The 13,083-nt window shown below is 38.3% G+C and overlaps 1 protein-coding gene across 1 annotated transcript in view; it reads left to right on the top strand.

Annotated features, from left to right (window-relative positions):
- The window catches only part of csmd2 (CUB and Sushi multiple domains 2), a 375,721-nt gene that overhangs the window by 21,065 nt on the left and 341,573 nt on the right, over positions 1–13,083 (top strand). Inside the window, exon 2 of the mRNA XM_038286837.1 lies at positions 11,899–12,115. Coding sequence (XP_038142765.1) covers positions 11,899–12,115 — 217 coding nt within the window. The remainder of the gene's footprint in view (positions 1–11,898; positions 12,116–13,083) is intronic.

Here is a 13,083-nt window from a genome sequence, read left to right as displayed (position 1 = left end):
TTTAAGCTATAGGTATTACAGTGTCATGATCTTGGCGCTGATGACTAGCTTACTTGCTTATTTAATTTACCTCCCTCCGCAAAATTTCTCATTACCGTTCATCTGATCTACTTGCTCCTGCATCTATTTAACCAGCCCCCTAATCAGTCATCAGTGCTAAATTATTCTCGAGCCCTGGGTGTGAGTCTCTCTAGCTTACTTTAGTGTTACTGATTGCCTCATCCTGACCTGTTCTGCCTTTGAACCTATGAGCCAGCCTGTCCCTGTTCTTATCTGTTTTCCTGACCTGTCTACGGACTCCTGCTTGATTCTGCCTGTTAACCGAGCTTGGAACTGATTCCTGACACCATTCTGGATTTACCTTCGGACCTCTGATCTCCTGGTTATGATTTCCGAGCATGTCATTGACACCGGCTTTGGTTTCGCCCTCTGGATTATCCGGCCTTCCTTTGTCTGCTCAGATCTGATCTCCTGCTTATTCTCTGTCCTCCAGGACTTCAGTGTCTGTAACTCTCTTGGCGGTGCCCGTGGCTTCACGTTTGTAGCCGACCAGCTGGAACCTACCTGGGCACGGATTAAACTTAAACACCAGAAGTTACTGCCTTAGACACCCTGACTGTTCATTGCAGATCTGTTGTTTTAAAATAAATTCTTTTTGAAATATCTGACTGTCTGCCTTGAATACGGGGTCCTCTGTTCTGAGCCTTGACATACGGTCTCCCTTCTTTTTACAAAATCAAATATCATCATGGCGGCTAATTGGAAAAGAAAGCCCTGCATAAGAGATCACAAAGCAGAAAAAAAAGCCAATCTCAAGCCCTTTCCAATACATTTGGCTTGTTTGGAATGGCTGCCATTGTCCTGATAGGGGGAGACATTAGCCTAATGTAGGGAGGCGAGTACGATAGCTAAGCTTGGCCATTTCCATTTTAATGGTGGCCATCTAGAGGTTAATCTGGTTATGATGCGGTCAAGGCAGGCATTTGCGCTGACACGTCAAATGACGAATAGTAGTACTGGGAGGATCTATGGCCTGGAAGGGTTTATCTTCCCACCAAGGAGGTAGTTACTGGTACGCTTAACTCACAGTCACAAACACATGCTCACCCACACACTTAAACACACAGGCATAAACATTTGGTTGTTTGAAGTTTACTCATGGGGCAGGCTGTAAGCAACAGTGGATAGATTTGCTGTTGCTCAATAAAATCTTTAGGGAGCCACTTATTAGGCTAGAAATTATTCCACATCTGCTCATGTAAGGTGCTTATTTTCTATGAATATTATCCCCTGTGGACCCCATATATACATTCTTTATGGCTTTTTCATGAAGATAAAAGAGCTGAATCCTGTTTTTTATGTGACAGGGAGGCGTATAATAATGTTCCTGTTTGCTGGTTAAAAGTGTGATCTTAGGTTTACTGCACACAAAGGCAACATCTGCAACAAAACAGCTTCCTTTGCAATAGCATTTATTATTAGATACATTCCTCAAAAATCCCACATTGCACGTTTACATCTAATAACAAAGGCAAAGACAGTCAAGTTAAAATTTGCTTCACGTCTTCATTCTAAACATAAAAAACCACCTCTGTTATTGACTACAAGTTTAGGGTTCTCTAAAAATCTTTGCCGTTTTGTTCAAAGGGAAATTTGAATCTTGGACAAATCAAAGATGGGAAGAGCTAATGAATAAGAAAGAAAAGACAGACATACGGAAGACTGCCACTGCAGTATTACTGATATTTTATGAGAATTGTGGCATTACCAAAATAAGATGTTAGGATTATGTTTTTTTATGATGGGATATCTTTCCATCCATAGTCTCTACAGGTGATGAAAGCACACATTTTTCAGACATGCTGGACATGACAGATTGTCATGAAATGACAGACTTTCTGCACATATACTGAATTTTAAAATAAGCAAACCACTTTAGACTTCTTTCTCGTTTTTGTCATTTTACAATCAGAAAGATTTTAAAGTGATAGAATAACACAAAGAAGTGAATAAATGAATGACATAGGATGCACAGTGGTGCAGTCGGTGACGCTGCTGCTGCTGTTCGATTCCCAGCCCTGCGTCTTTCTGCACAGAGTTTGCATTTTCTCCTTGTGCATAAGTGGGTTCCCTCCTGGTACTCTGGCTTCCCGTTGACTGTTAGGTTAATTCGCTTCTCTAAATTCTCCTTAGGTGTGAGTGTGTGAATGGTTGTTTTTTTCCTGTTCCTATTGCACCTGTCCAAGGTGTACCCTGCCTCTTCCCCATCCATAGCTTGAGATACGCGCCAGAACCCCTCGCGACCCAAGCAGGGATAAAAGAAGTAAGAAGGGATTCTAGGTAATATAGAGTATTTACTGTAATACCCTCCCCATTCTTATCAATATATCCCCTCCTTTTTATCAATCTAAACAATTCCCCTCTCTGCCATTGTGTTTTTGATTGCTTTCTTTTGGCGGGTGTGATGTAAGGAACAGTGGATGGGAGTTTTGGTTACTGTTGCAGGGGAGCTTTACAAAAAGGATGAACACTCAGCTGCAAAACAATCGATTTGTTGTTCTTAGCACCTCGAGAACAAGTACAAATTTCTCAGTTCATGCAGAGTATGTAACTGGATTAAGGCACTAAGACTTAGAGAGAAGCTATGTACAGAAAACTTCTACAATATAAATAAAACATTTTATATACTGGCAAAAAGAAAGAGTTGAAAGCTTTAACTTCCATTTGTAATTTTCATCAAAGCATAATACACATTGGGGACGCACCAACATGGATAATGTTAAAATAAAAGCAAACTGGAACCATTTAGGATAAATGTGAAAGGCTTTCTGTGGAAAAACTAACATTAAAATCACCATTCTGGTGTTGAAGCATGGGGTAAGGAAAGCATTATGCTATGAGGATGCTTTTCTTAAGTAGTTACATTGGAGATTTTGTAAAATTTCACCTAACATTCATAACTACTTTGTGGTGGACTACAATTGAGAATTAAGGGTGTAATTTAACAAGATTTAAAAATATTACATTTTATGTATACTTTTACAGGTTACTGCAGATGTAAACATATTTACAAATCTTTCATCCCAATTTCTCCTATAAACTAACTCTTTTGTGAATAGTTCAGATCATACATCTGTTCACCCCTTTCCTTGTTCAGGTACTCTTACTCTCTGCTGCATCATCTCTTACTGACCTGACATAGGATTGCACACTTTCTTCCTACAAATATTCAAAATCTGTTTATTGACATCCCCATAGTTACCATCATCCTCACTACCAAAGCCACATCTGTTTTGTCATCCTTTGATCTCTTCCTGTCTCCTTTCTCCTGCTTGAGCGCAGCAACAGTGACTGTCGATTTATCAAACTGTCAAGGCGCACTAACATAGCTCTGTACAACTGCTGCTAAACAACTGTCTCTGTAAAGCAAACAATGGCAGTCACACAAAGCCTTGTGCACACATTGCACATACAGGTAAAGTCCTGGAGTTCTGCCCGAGCAAGGTGACACCTCTCTCTGCACACTCACTTGGCAGTAGGCACACCAGACATGGCTAGAGCAAAGCGGATGCTGCCACTGACACAGTGGGCAGAATGCTGCATGTCGTTTGAACATCCAAAGATGTGGAGCATAAACAACATTGCAGTAAAGCCAGGTAAACAGCTCCCAAAATACATGCTGTGGGATGAAATATTAAACACTAAAACAAGACAACAATTAGCTTAATTGCTGAAGCAGCATTTATGCAGCTATTCCATATTCATACTAGTACACCTGTATATGTACGAGCCAAAAAAATGTGACCTTCTACTTTGCTGGTGGTCTTGCTAAAGGTAAAACAGCATGGCCAGCAGTCTCTTTATGGGGGGCTTTATGGTTTGTCAGTGGGGTCAACTGCTGGATGGGCTTTTCCCTAGCAGATTTACACTGAAGAGCTCTAGAGTAGGTCGCAGACTCCTAGCAGTTAATTTCATAATGCACCCTGGGCAAGGCTTAAATAATTCAAACAGAGCTGCAAGTGAAAGATCTACTTAATCAAAGGCTGTTGGCTTTCAAAGAATGGCAAGAATTGCAGCGCCTTGGTTAACCTCCCTTCTCATGCTGTGATCTTAAAATATGAGCAGGGCAAAAACTAAAGTAGAGAAGACGTAATGCGGCACACTAACTTTCATTCCCAGTTGAGGGCATCTCTCCTCTTCAAACATAATTGCTTTAGAAATGAATTATAAAATACCTTTTTTTATGTTTAACTCAGCCCAAAACAGGAGATTCTCAGTGACTTAACTAAAAAACAATATCCTCCACATCTTAGTGTTTTACCTATACAGCATGCATGAGTATTAGTTTACATGGTGATATCTGCTCGGAAAGAGCTCTGTTTCCAGGATAGCTAGTAAAACTGTTATACTGTCATCAAGTGTCTTGGAAAATAATTCAGTTCAATTCAAAATTACATTATAGCCTAACCTTAAACCATTTTTGGTCCCCTGACAAGATGTTTTGTATATTAAGTGCTGTAGGCAGTAAGGATCTTCTTTAGCAGTCTTTCTTACGCTGGATCTGAAGTAGTAATTGGCTGAAGAGAGTGTTGTTGTTTAACAGTATAATGTACAGGTTTCTCACTCTTGTCCATCATGTTTTCATTTTATGAATAATTCTTCTTTGTGAAATCATCTCCAAAGGTTCCAGGGAAGTTTCTAAAAAAAAAAAAGAGAAGACTTCTTTATTAGCTTGTTGAGCTTTTTTAAATAATTAGCTCTGATACTATTACCCCAGCATATGAGGGCAGAACAGACTTGTAGAAGATAAGCGTCCTGCTGCAAACACTTAAGGACCTAAGCTTGTTTAGAAAGTACAGTCTGCTCTCTCCCTTCTTGCAGAGTTACGTCTTTAGTCAAATTTGTTGTGCAGGTTGACATTGAGGTAATTATACTCATGAGGTTAATATGATTTTACTTCTTAATTCTGAAATCAACAATCATCTCCCTTGTGTTGTTCAGATTCATGATAGGAATATTTCTTATACTGGAAGTTGAAGGTGTACAGCATAAATAGGAATGGTTAGAGTTCTAAGCCCTGTGGTGCACCTGTTTGCTGACTATTGTACCTATTTAGACAGTTGACAATTTGTGTTCTGTGTGTCCAGTAGCCTTTGATCAAGCCCACTATTGAGATCTGACAAAAACCATCAGACAGAATCCCTTGAAAGGATTTGGAGAAATGAAAAGAACAGGATTCTCGCAGTGCTGTTTACCTTTTCAAAATGAGAGTATGGTGGCATATTTAACTCCAACTCCACAGGAATAAGCAAACTGCAGAAGATCCTGATAGTTTCTTTCTTGCTTGCTTAGGTGGACCAACAACAGTCTCTCTCGGACAGAGTTCTTCAATCCCAATTTTTGAGCTCCTGTGTTTTTTGTTTTTTTTTTCCATTTGTCTCAGATTTAACAAACCCTAGTCAAATAGTCTGTTTATACCAGTACTGTTGAGTACTTGACTGCAGACTGAGCCAAGTGATTGAGGTGTGGAAGAAGAAACACATCTAAAAGGTGCCAGACACCAGACCTTAAGGACTGTACTTGAGGAACCCTGGTAATGACCTTATGGTATTGGATGGCAGAGCAACAAGTCCGTACAGGGCATTAGGACAAGACTATTGGCTGGGTTTTCTTTGATACTGGAACAAGGGAGGAGGTCTTCCACATCACCAGGGCTGTCCCCTGAGTCAGAATTAAGGCTAAAGAGGTGCTGTAGAATCCCACAGGGCTGCACTGAACAGGCCTTCAGGAATGTGGGGCTGATACCATATAGTGATTCAGTCTCTTCAGTTGCTTCTTCTTATTTATGCCCATTTTTACCCGTTAATACAATTTATACCCGCATTTACAACTCTTTTCACACTTTAGAAATACAACACTTTAATGTATTTATGTTATTAGCATTTCCAGTGATGGGATAAACACAATATACTGTATATTTTTGAATTTTAAAGAGAATTTATGGAATTAATTTCTATTAAGGGTGTACCTAATGGCATAGTCAAATTACAGTTTAGTATGCATAAGATTTTGCATTCTCAGGCTTTAATTGATACGCAAACACTTTTTTACTTTTGGATTCATTTCTAAATACATTAAGATACACTGAGGTTTGTGGCTTTATAAAATTATGCTTTAATCCATCTTCAACATAATTTCTCTTTGGTTTTTTTCCCCCTTTGGACATCAGGAGCTATCTTTAGGCTATTGAATTGTTCATTTTTCAATTAAATCTTGAAACCTATTAAAACCTACTAAGTTTATTTGACATTTTTAGGAGTTTTCTGTAGCTTTACCCAATAGACTCAACCTTACTCATCAGCCATATGCAAAGCTTCACAGTCAACTCTGACCCCCATCAGTCCTAACCACAAGGCTGTTGTTAGGCCATTGATTGGCATTTGTCTGACAGAGACTTTGTAATGAAAGAGATGATGAGGAGATTATTGACCTGCCTGCGCTTATGAAAATCAGCCGTGAGAGGTGGATGTGGGGCTTTACCTGGATATTGGTATTGACCTTATTGTAATTGCTGGGTGGATACCAGCTTGCAGAGCCAATTCAGCGTCTTTAATGAAAAATCAGATGGAGATTGCTCTCGATTAGAACTTCTTTTGTTCTTTTCTTTCATTACTGATTAGAAATTACTACTGAGAATATAAATAAGGTGGAGGCGGTGTAAGTGCTGCAGTGTTTAATTCTTTTACTTGCTTTAGAGGAGTCAGTAAGTCTGAAGCTTTTATACGGCTTCACATTTACCTCTTTGTTTCCAACAATGAATCATGCTGCCTAAATATATTCAAGTTGTCATAGTTCAAGCACTCACGCATTAGCATCTTTTGGAGGAGGTCAAGCAGATATATGATGATCTGGAAAGTGATGGCTGAGAGGCTACTGTTGACTTTTCCATTTAGTTTTTGCTGAGACGGACCCCCAGGAGTCAACAATGCAATGATGGATATACTCTGACTTGAGATGATATTATCCTTATGCTGCTACTTGTGATGCCACCCTGAAAGCACATCCATTCTTTATCATCCCCAAAGTTTATTGTTGTAAATATTTTTCTGTTTACCCGCAACCAAGAGTTAAATATTGTTTTTGTTTATAAGCAAGTTTTCCTATATTTGAGTGTGGATGTTTTCACTCTGCAAGTGAGACTTCACTAAAGGCTCATGGTCCCTGAAATCATAAAAGCCTTGATTAAAGCAATGACAACAAATGCCATTTTTACTTATGTGGCTAACCAGGGATTAACCATGTCCATGATTAATTCATTGGTCCTGTTTTCACATTTTATGTTTTCTTCTTCACAAAGTAGTGTTTCAGTTTTAGATTATACTCAGAAGATTCCTTTCTCTTCTCATCCTGTTTACATGGTTGTTTTCTGATTACCCAGTAATCCATGCAGGTTTCTCAGACATGAAACACATTTCAGAAAGAAATGCTTTAGGGATTGACCTAACCATTAGAGACTGTGAACAAAGTGAAGCAGATCCCCGACATTTCACAGGAAATAAATCAGGCGGATATGTATTTCTTTTCCCAGAGTCTCAGATCGACATATCTGAGAGCTATATATGTTTTATTCTATGTTTATTCTATGAACTCTTTCAATTTGCTGCCCTACTTTATCGCTTTTGCTTATTTTCATTATGTTTTATGTTTTAGCACATTCCTTTACATCCCTTTGAAAATCTGTAGAGATTAGAATAGAATAGAATTGAATAGAATACAAAATCCCTTTATTGTCCCACAATGGGGAAATTCTGGTCTTTACAGCAGCAAAACAATTATAGAAATAAATATGCAAAGTTGTGGACAACAAATACTGTTGCTCACATTGGTGAACAGTAGAGAGCAAAGATGAAAAATGTTACAGCAAGAATTTCTGGCAAATGTTTAAAGATATGGAATAAATGCCTAAATGGTGGCTTAGCAATCAATAAAGGGTGCCTTGATAATTGCCTATACTGCTTTAAATTTGTCACACTTTTTCACTGCCAGATCATGGCATGAATGTTGTGTATTTAAGGTTCTACGTGACTGTATTGAGCCATCTTTTATCATATAGGTAAAGAAGTTTAAAAGCATGTCTATATAGCTTTTTACCCTATAGAGATGCATTTGACATTCACTCCAAAACCTCTAGATTAGTAGGATTGGCATTTCAGAAAATAAGGTTTCAAAAAAATTTTCTTTTTGCATATTCTTAGTAGGGGTGTAAATAATAATCGTTTTGTATCGATGCATAAATCCAAAAGCCGACGATCCGATGCATCGACACGTCCGCAAGATAATCGATTCATGTTTTTTTTTTTTTCTCCGGTCTATTTTTATCCATTTGCTCCTGGGCGTAATTCTCCCTCCCGTGCTGCGGTGCCGCTAAACCTATTTTGCCCTCCTACCGCGCTTCCTGGTTATACTCTTACAGCAGTTTGTTGCAGCAAGCTTCACACAGACATTTTTAAATTATGCTCAGTATTGAAGCGTGGTCTGGGCTACACGCTGTGGGTCTAGATACGGCTGAGGCGATGAGGAAGTGGGGGCGAGTTTAGTCCGACGACGGAGGGACAATGGGGCAAAAAGAGCGGAGATTCAGCTGGAAAAAGGCTCCCAGCGTTCTCGCGCACCTCGCTCATCTAGCGGGTCAAACTTCACGAGTTGTTTTCCGTAATTTCGGTCATAAAAACAAAACAAGCCGGCTTCCTGTCTGCTGCACTGTTTGCAATCAGCTACAATCTGGGAGAGGAGCAGCGGAGCGTCTCTCAAGGGGGCGGTGACGTCGTCACTCTGAAGCCTTCTTCTTCATCTTTTTTTTAATGGCGGTTGGCAAACAACTTATAGGTGCATTACCGCCACCTTCCAGAATGGAGTATGGACCAGACAAACTATTATATTCTCCCTAAAATACCCGTTCTTCTTAGAAAATAAAAAATACTACCAAAAACTACATCCCCAGATGACCTTTGAAACAATTTCCTTATATCTAGTTTATTTTTATTCCTGTCTAACTCTCTACACAACATCTCTCTTTCCTGAGTATATTTATTACATTCTAAAAAAATATGTTGGACAGTTTCTCTGGAGCCGAGGTATTGCATTGAACTCATTACACTGATATTGTGCAGTATTTTTGCAGTATTTTTTGATGCAACTTTTCTACTTCTGTTATTTGCTGTTGTTTCTAAAGAAAATGCATAATGATATTACAGCTTTCATTGATTTATTTCAAACTTGAAACTTTGTTTAGCCTGTAAGGTGTAAAAAAAATAATAATAATAATTAAAAAAAAATTAACCGATTAATCGATTAATCGAATCGAATCGAATCGTGGTGTATTCTTGAGTATCGAAAATAATCGAATCGTTGGGTCAGGAAATCGATACTGAATCGAATCGCCATGATGGATGTGATTTACACCCCTAATTCTTAGCCAAATCAAGGTATAGGCTGTACCATCCTTATGATAATATATTTTGATATAAAATGTACATTTATACCTTTAATTGTTTGATTATCAGGGTTGTCTTACTTAAATGTGAACACATGCAACCAATCTTAAGTCTTTTTCAGCCTCCAACAGGTTTTTTTTTTGCATAATTGCTAGATATTTTGCAATATCAATCCTCTAATCAAGAAGACTTCAACAGGGGGTCCGCGACCCCTAAGGGGTACACAGACGTACTGCATGGGAATAGCAAAACTTTATTGTATATTCCCCCTTGCAATTTTTTGATAATTGAAATGTCTTTACTTACACATTAACATGAATTCTACACAATGTACTAAACAGATAAATGGAAGCAGAGGATGTCTTTCAGTCATCAATGCACACATTCAGTGACACACAGGAGCTCTTTCAAGCTGGGCACCGTTTCATTCACAACACCTGTCCCATCAACAACAAATCTTAGTCCGAATCAGAAATATTTTAATAATCCCAGGGCAAAATGACTTTAGTTACATGACACTATCTGTAAAAGAGTGACTAGAGGGCCAATTTGATATAACACAATTTCATACTATATATATATATATATATATAATAAGGGGGTCCATCTCACCATCAGTTTGGGCGTCCTTGGCCTGCAAAACATTGAAGACCCGTGCTCTAATCAGCACCAACAAGCTTTCATGCATTTTCACAACAGCTGCTTCTAATTCTTACCTGATTGCCCTGCCATTCTCTTTTCTCTTTCCCTGTATATAAACTCTGTAGTTTTCATTCTTTTGATGTTGAAATCTTAGACATTTTGTGTTATGGTTTGTGTTTTTTTCCTCTTGGATCCTAGCGCCTCTGTCCGGTTCTTTCTGTGTTTCAAATGCTAATTCTGAGTTTTTTCAAATCTAGAATACAGGTAAATGCATGCTGCTCAAAGCTTATAATGTTGTTTTCAGTTAAATTAACTAACTGTTTAGTTGATTTATCCCTGACATGTCTGTTGTGTTTCATTGCGATTATGCTGTTAATTCACTAATTATCACAGATGTTTATTTGGTTAAAGATTAAAAGTTATACATTATTAAGCTCTTAAAGGGTGTGAGTACATTTGCAAAGACGGCGTCGCTATGGTTACAGGGAGAGTTTCATGTTTTTGACATTGATGCTAAACATCAGAGCCACTCAAATAAATAAAAAAGCTATCAGTATGGGCTAGTGGTTATAATCGGATTGATTAAAATGAGTATAAACTATTGTGAGAGTTTGTACTGATGTTATATGTAAATAACATAATATAAATATATATAAATTCTAGTTGCACACTTTGAAGTAGTATGGAGTCATAAGTAAAGTAGGAATCATGAACACTTGGTCTTATGGGCTATAAGGATTTCATTTCTTTATATCCCTTTTCCGACATAAGCAATAAATTACACATGTAACGTTAATCTAAATATATTTTCATATTTAGCTTTTGCATGTATTTTGATTGTATTTATAATAAATATTGTGTGTATATAACTCCCATGAGGATGTTTGTTGACACAGGCAGATTTTCTTCAGCATGTTTGAGAACACAAGTCCTGCTGCCATGCTCATCAAATAAGATTTTATCCTCTCTCCACAGTACTTGTCAGTCACACTCAGACAGCTGACTGCTCACGTTTGCTACTGAAGAGATTTAAATTACATTTTTTTTTATATATTTTTGCTTAATCTGCTTTTGGAGATAACATATCAAACCACTGCAACATTAGAGAGAGAGTAATATCTAGCACCCTCATTCTCTAGTCCTCCACAAAGTAAAGCATACTGTACACAGCACAGACAGCTGAATAAAATACAATTTGCTCTGTAAAATATCATTTTCTCCAGCAGCTAAATCCATTGAGATGGGAAACACAGATACAGAACCCAGTTTTTGCATATCCACCTTTCTAATTGATGGCAATATGTACAATTAAAATTTGATACTGAACAACTTACTGGAAAAAAGAAAAAAAAAACATGACATCAATTAAAAAGGTACCTACGTGTTTCTCTCCACTCATTCCCCTTTGCTCCTGCACCCAAGCGCTTGAGTCTCACATTAACAGGGGGACAGATTATTACTGTGGTGCCAGGCTTAGTGAGTGAACATGTATGTGATGATGGAGGTGTTAAAAAAGGTAAGGAAAGGAGAGGAGACATTTAGCACAATATTAATAGCTTATGCTACAAACCATAGGCAATAATAGATGTTGCAGCGCTTTGTCTGAACAGTTTGAGCGTGGTTTCTCTCATTTACTTTGTTGACAGAATGTTGGGGTAGTTATGAAAGAAGAAAAACTACATTTACACTCTACCTGTTCTGGCATGCCCTTATATCTTTTTATAACGACTTGTTTGTTTGTGGTTTCTTCTTCTCTCTGCAGCTCAGAATTGCAGTTACACTCTTCCCAGTCCCAATGGGACAATAGAGAGTCCTGGATACCCTTACGGTTATCCAAACTATGCCAACTGTACATGGGTGATCGTGGGAGCGGATCATAACCGGATACAGCTGGTATTTCAAGGTTTTGCCCTGGAGGAGGATTTTGACATCCTGTCTGTTTATGATGGGCCACCCAGCCCCGGGAACCTGCGGACAAGGTAAACCATCAAAGTTTATCACATGTGGTTCTGTTTGGTTCCAGCCTTGACAAACGATGAGCTGATGTTTACATTATGCTATATCGACTTGACTGCATCCTTTGCTATCATTCAGAGTCAAAATTGAAGGTGTATCATGAAAAGAGAGTAAAAGCAAAAAAAAATAGTACTATGCGTGCATTTGGAACAAATTGTTTGATGACTAATGTCACCCTGACTCTGTGACATTATTCAGGGTGATTCACATGATTTATTATTTTTTTTTTTTCCAAAGCTGACACTTGGTTGTGAACACTAATACATTTGTGACCCAGCATTCTCTGGCTCAGTTAGAAGTGTCAGTTCTCAACCAGGACTTAACAGGCATGTTTTGCTTCTTTTATGTGTTCCTTGCAGTATGTAACCAAAATGGGAAAGTTTAAAAAGGTTATGTGGAAATCCAGGCTTGCCACAGTTAAGTAAAATAGCTTCTATAGGTATGTGTATTTGACAAATCTCTATATACTTTGTTCTAGGATGTAGCCCGTATAGATGCAAAGTGTAGATGTCGAATGAAAATACTCTCTATGTATAAATGTTAAAAAACACATCCTCCATAATGCAAGTGAAGAGTTCCCCTTGGAAAGTATTAATGATGCTTGGAAACTGTTTTTTGGGGGGGAATAAAAAGGTAAGTGTAAAGGTAGTGTGGAGGTTGGTTGAGGACCCAAATGCAGAGATAAGGAGGCAGATATGACTTGGCTGATTTGACGAAGGCGGCAGAGAAAAACAAATCCAGGAACAAAAGTACAGGAAATAAAAACCATGAGATGCCAGGGAATACACACATGAGGGTCAAAGTAACAATGAGAAACAAGCAATGAGGAACTGAACAGGAAGTGTATATATGGGAGACAGAACAAAGACTAAGCTAATCAGCTGATATGGAACAGGTGTGGAAAGAAGTAGGTAGAAGGGAGCTAGGGTAA

Source organism: Cyprinodon tularosa, unplaced genomic scaffold, assembly GCF_016077235.1.
Source record: "Cyprinodon tularosa strain WSP-4 unplaced genomic scaffold, ASM1607723v1 ctg230, whole genome shotgun sequence".
Classification (NCBI taxonomy): Eukaryota; Metazoa; Chordata; class Actinopteri; order Cyprinodontiformes; family Cyprinodontidae; genus Cyprinodon; species Cyprinodon tularosa.
This window is presented reverse-complemented; position numbering and strand designations above follow the sequence as displayed.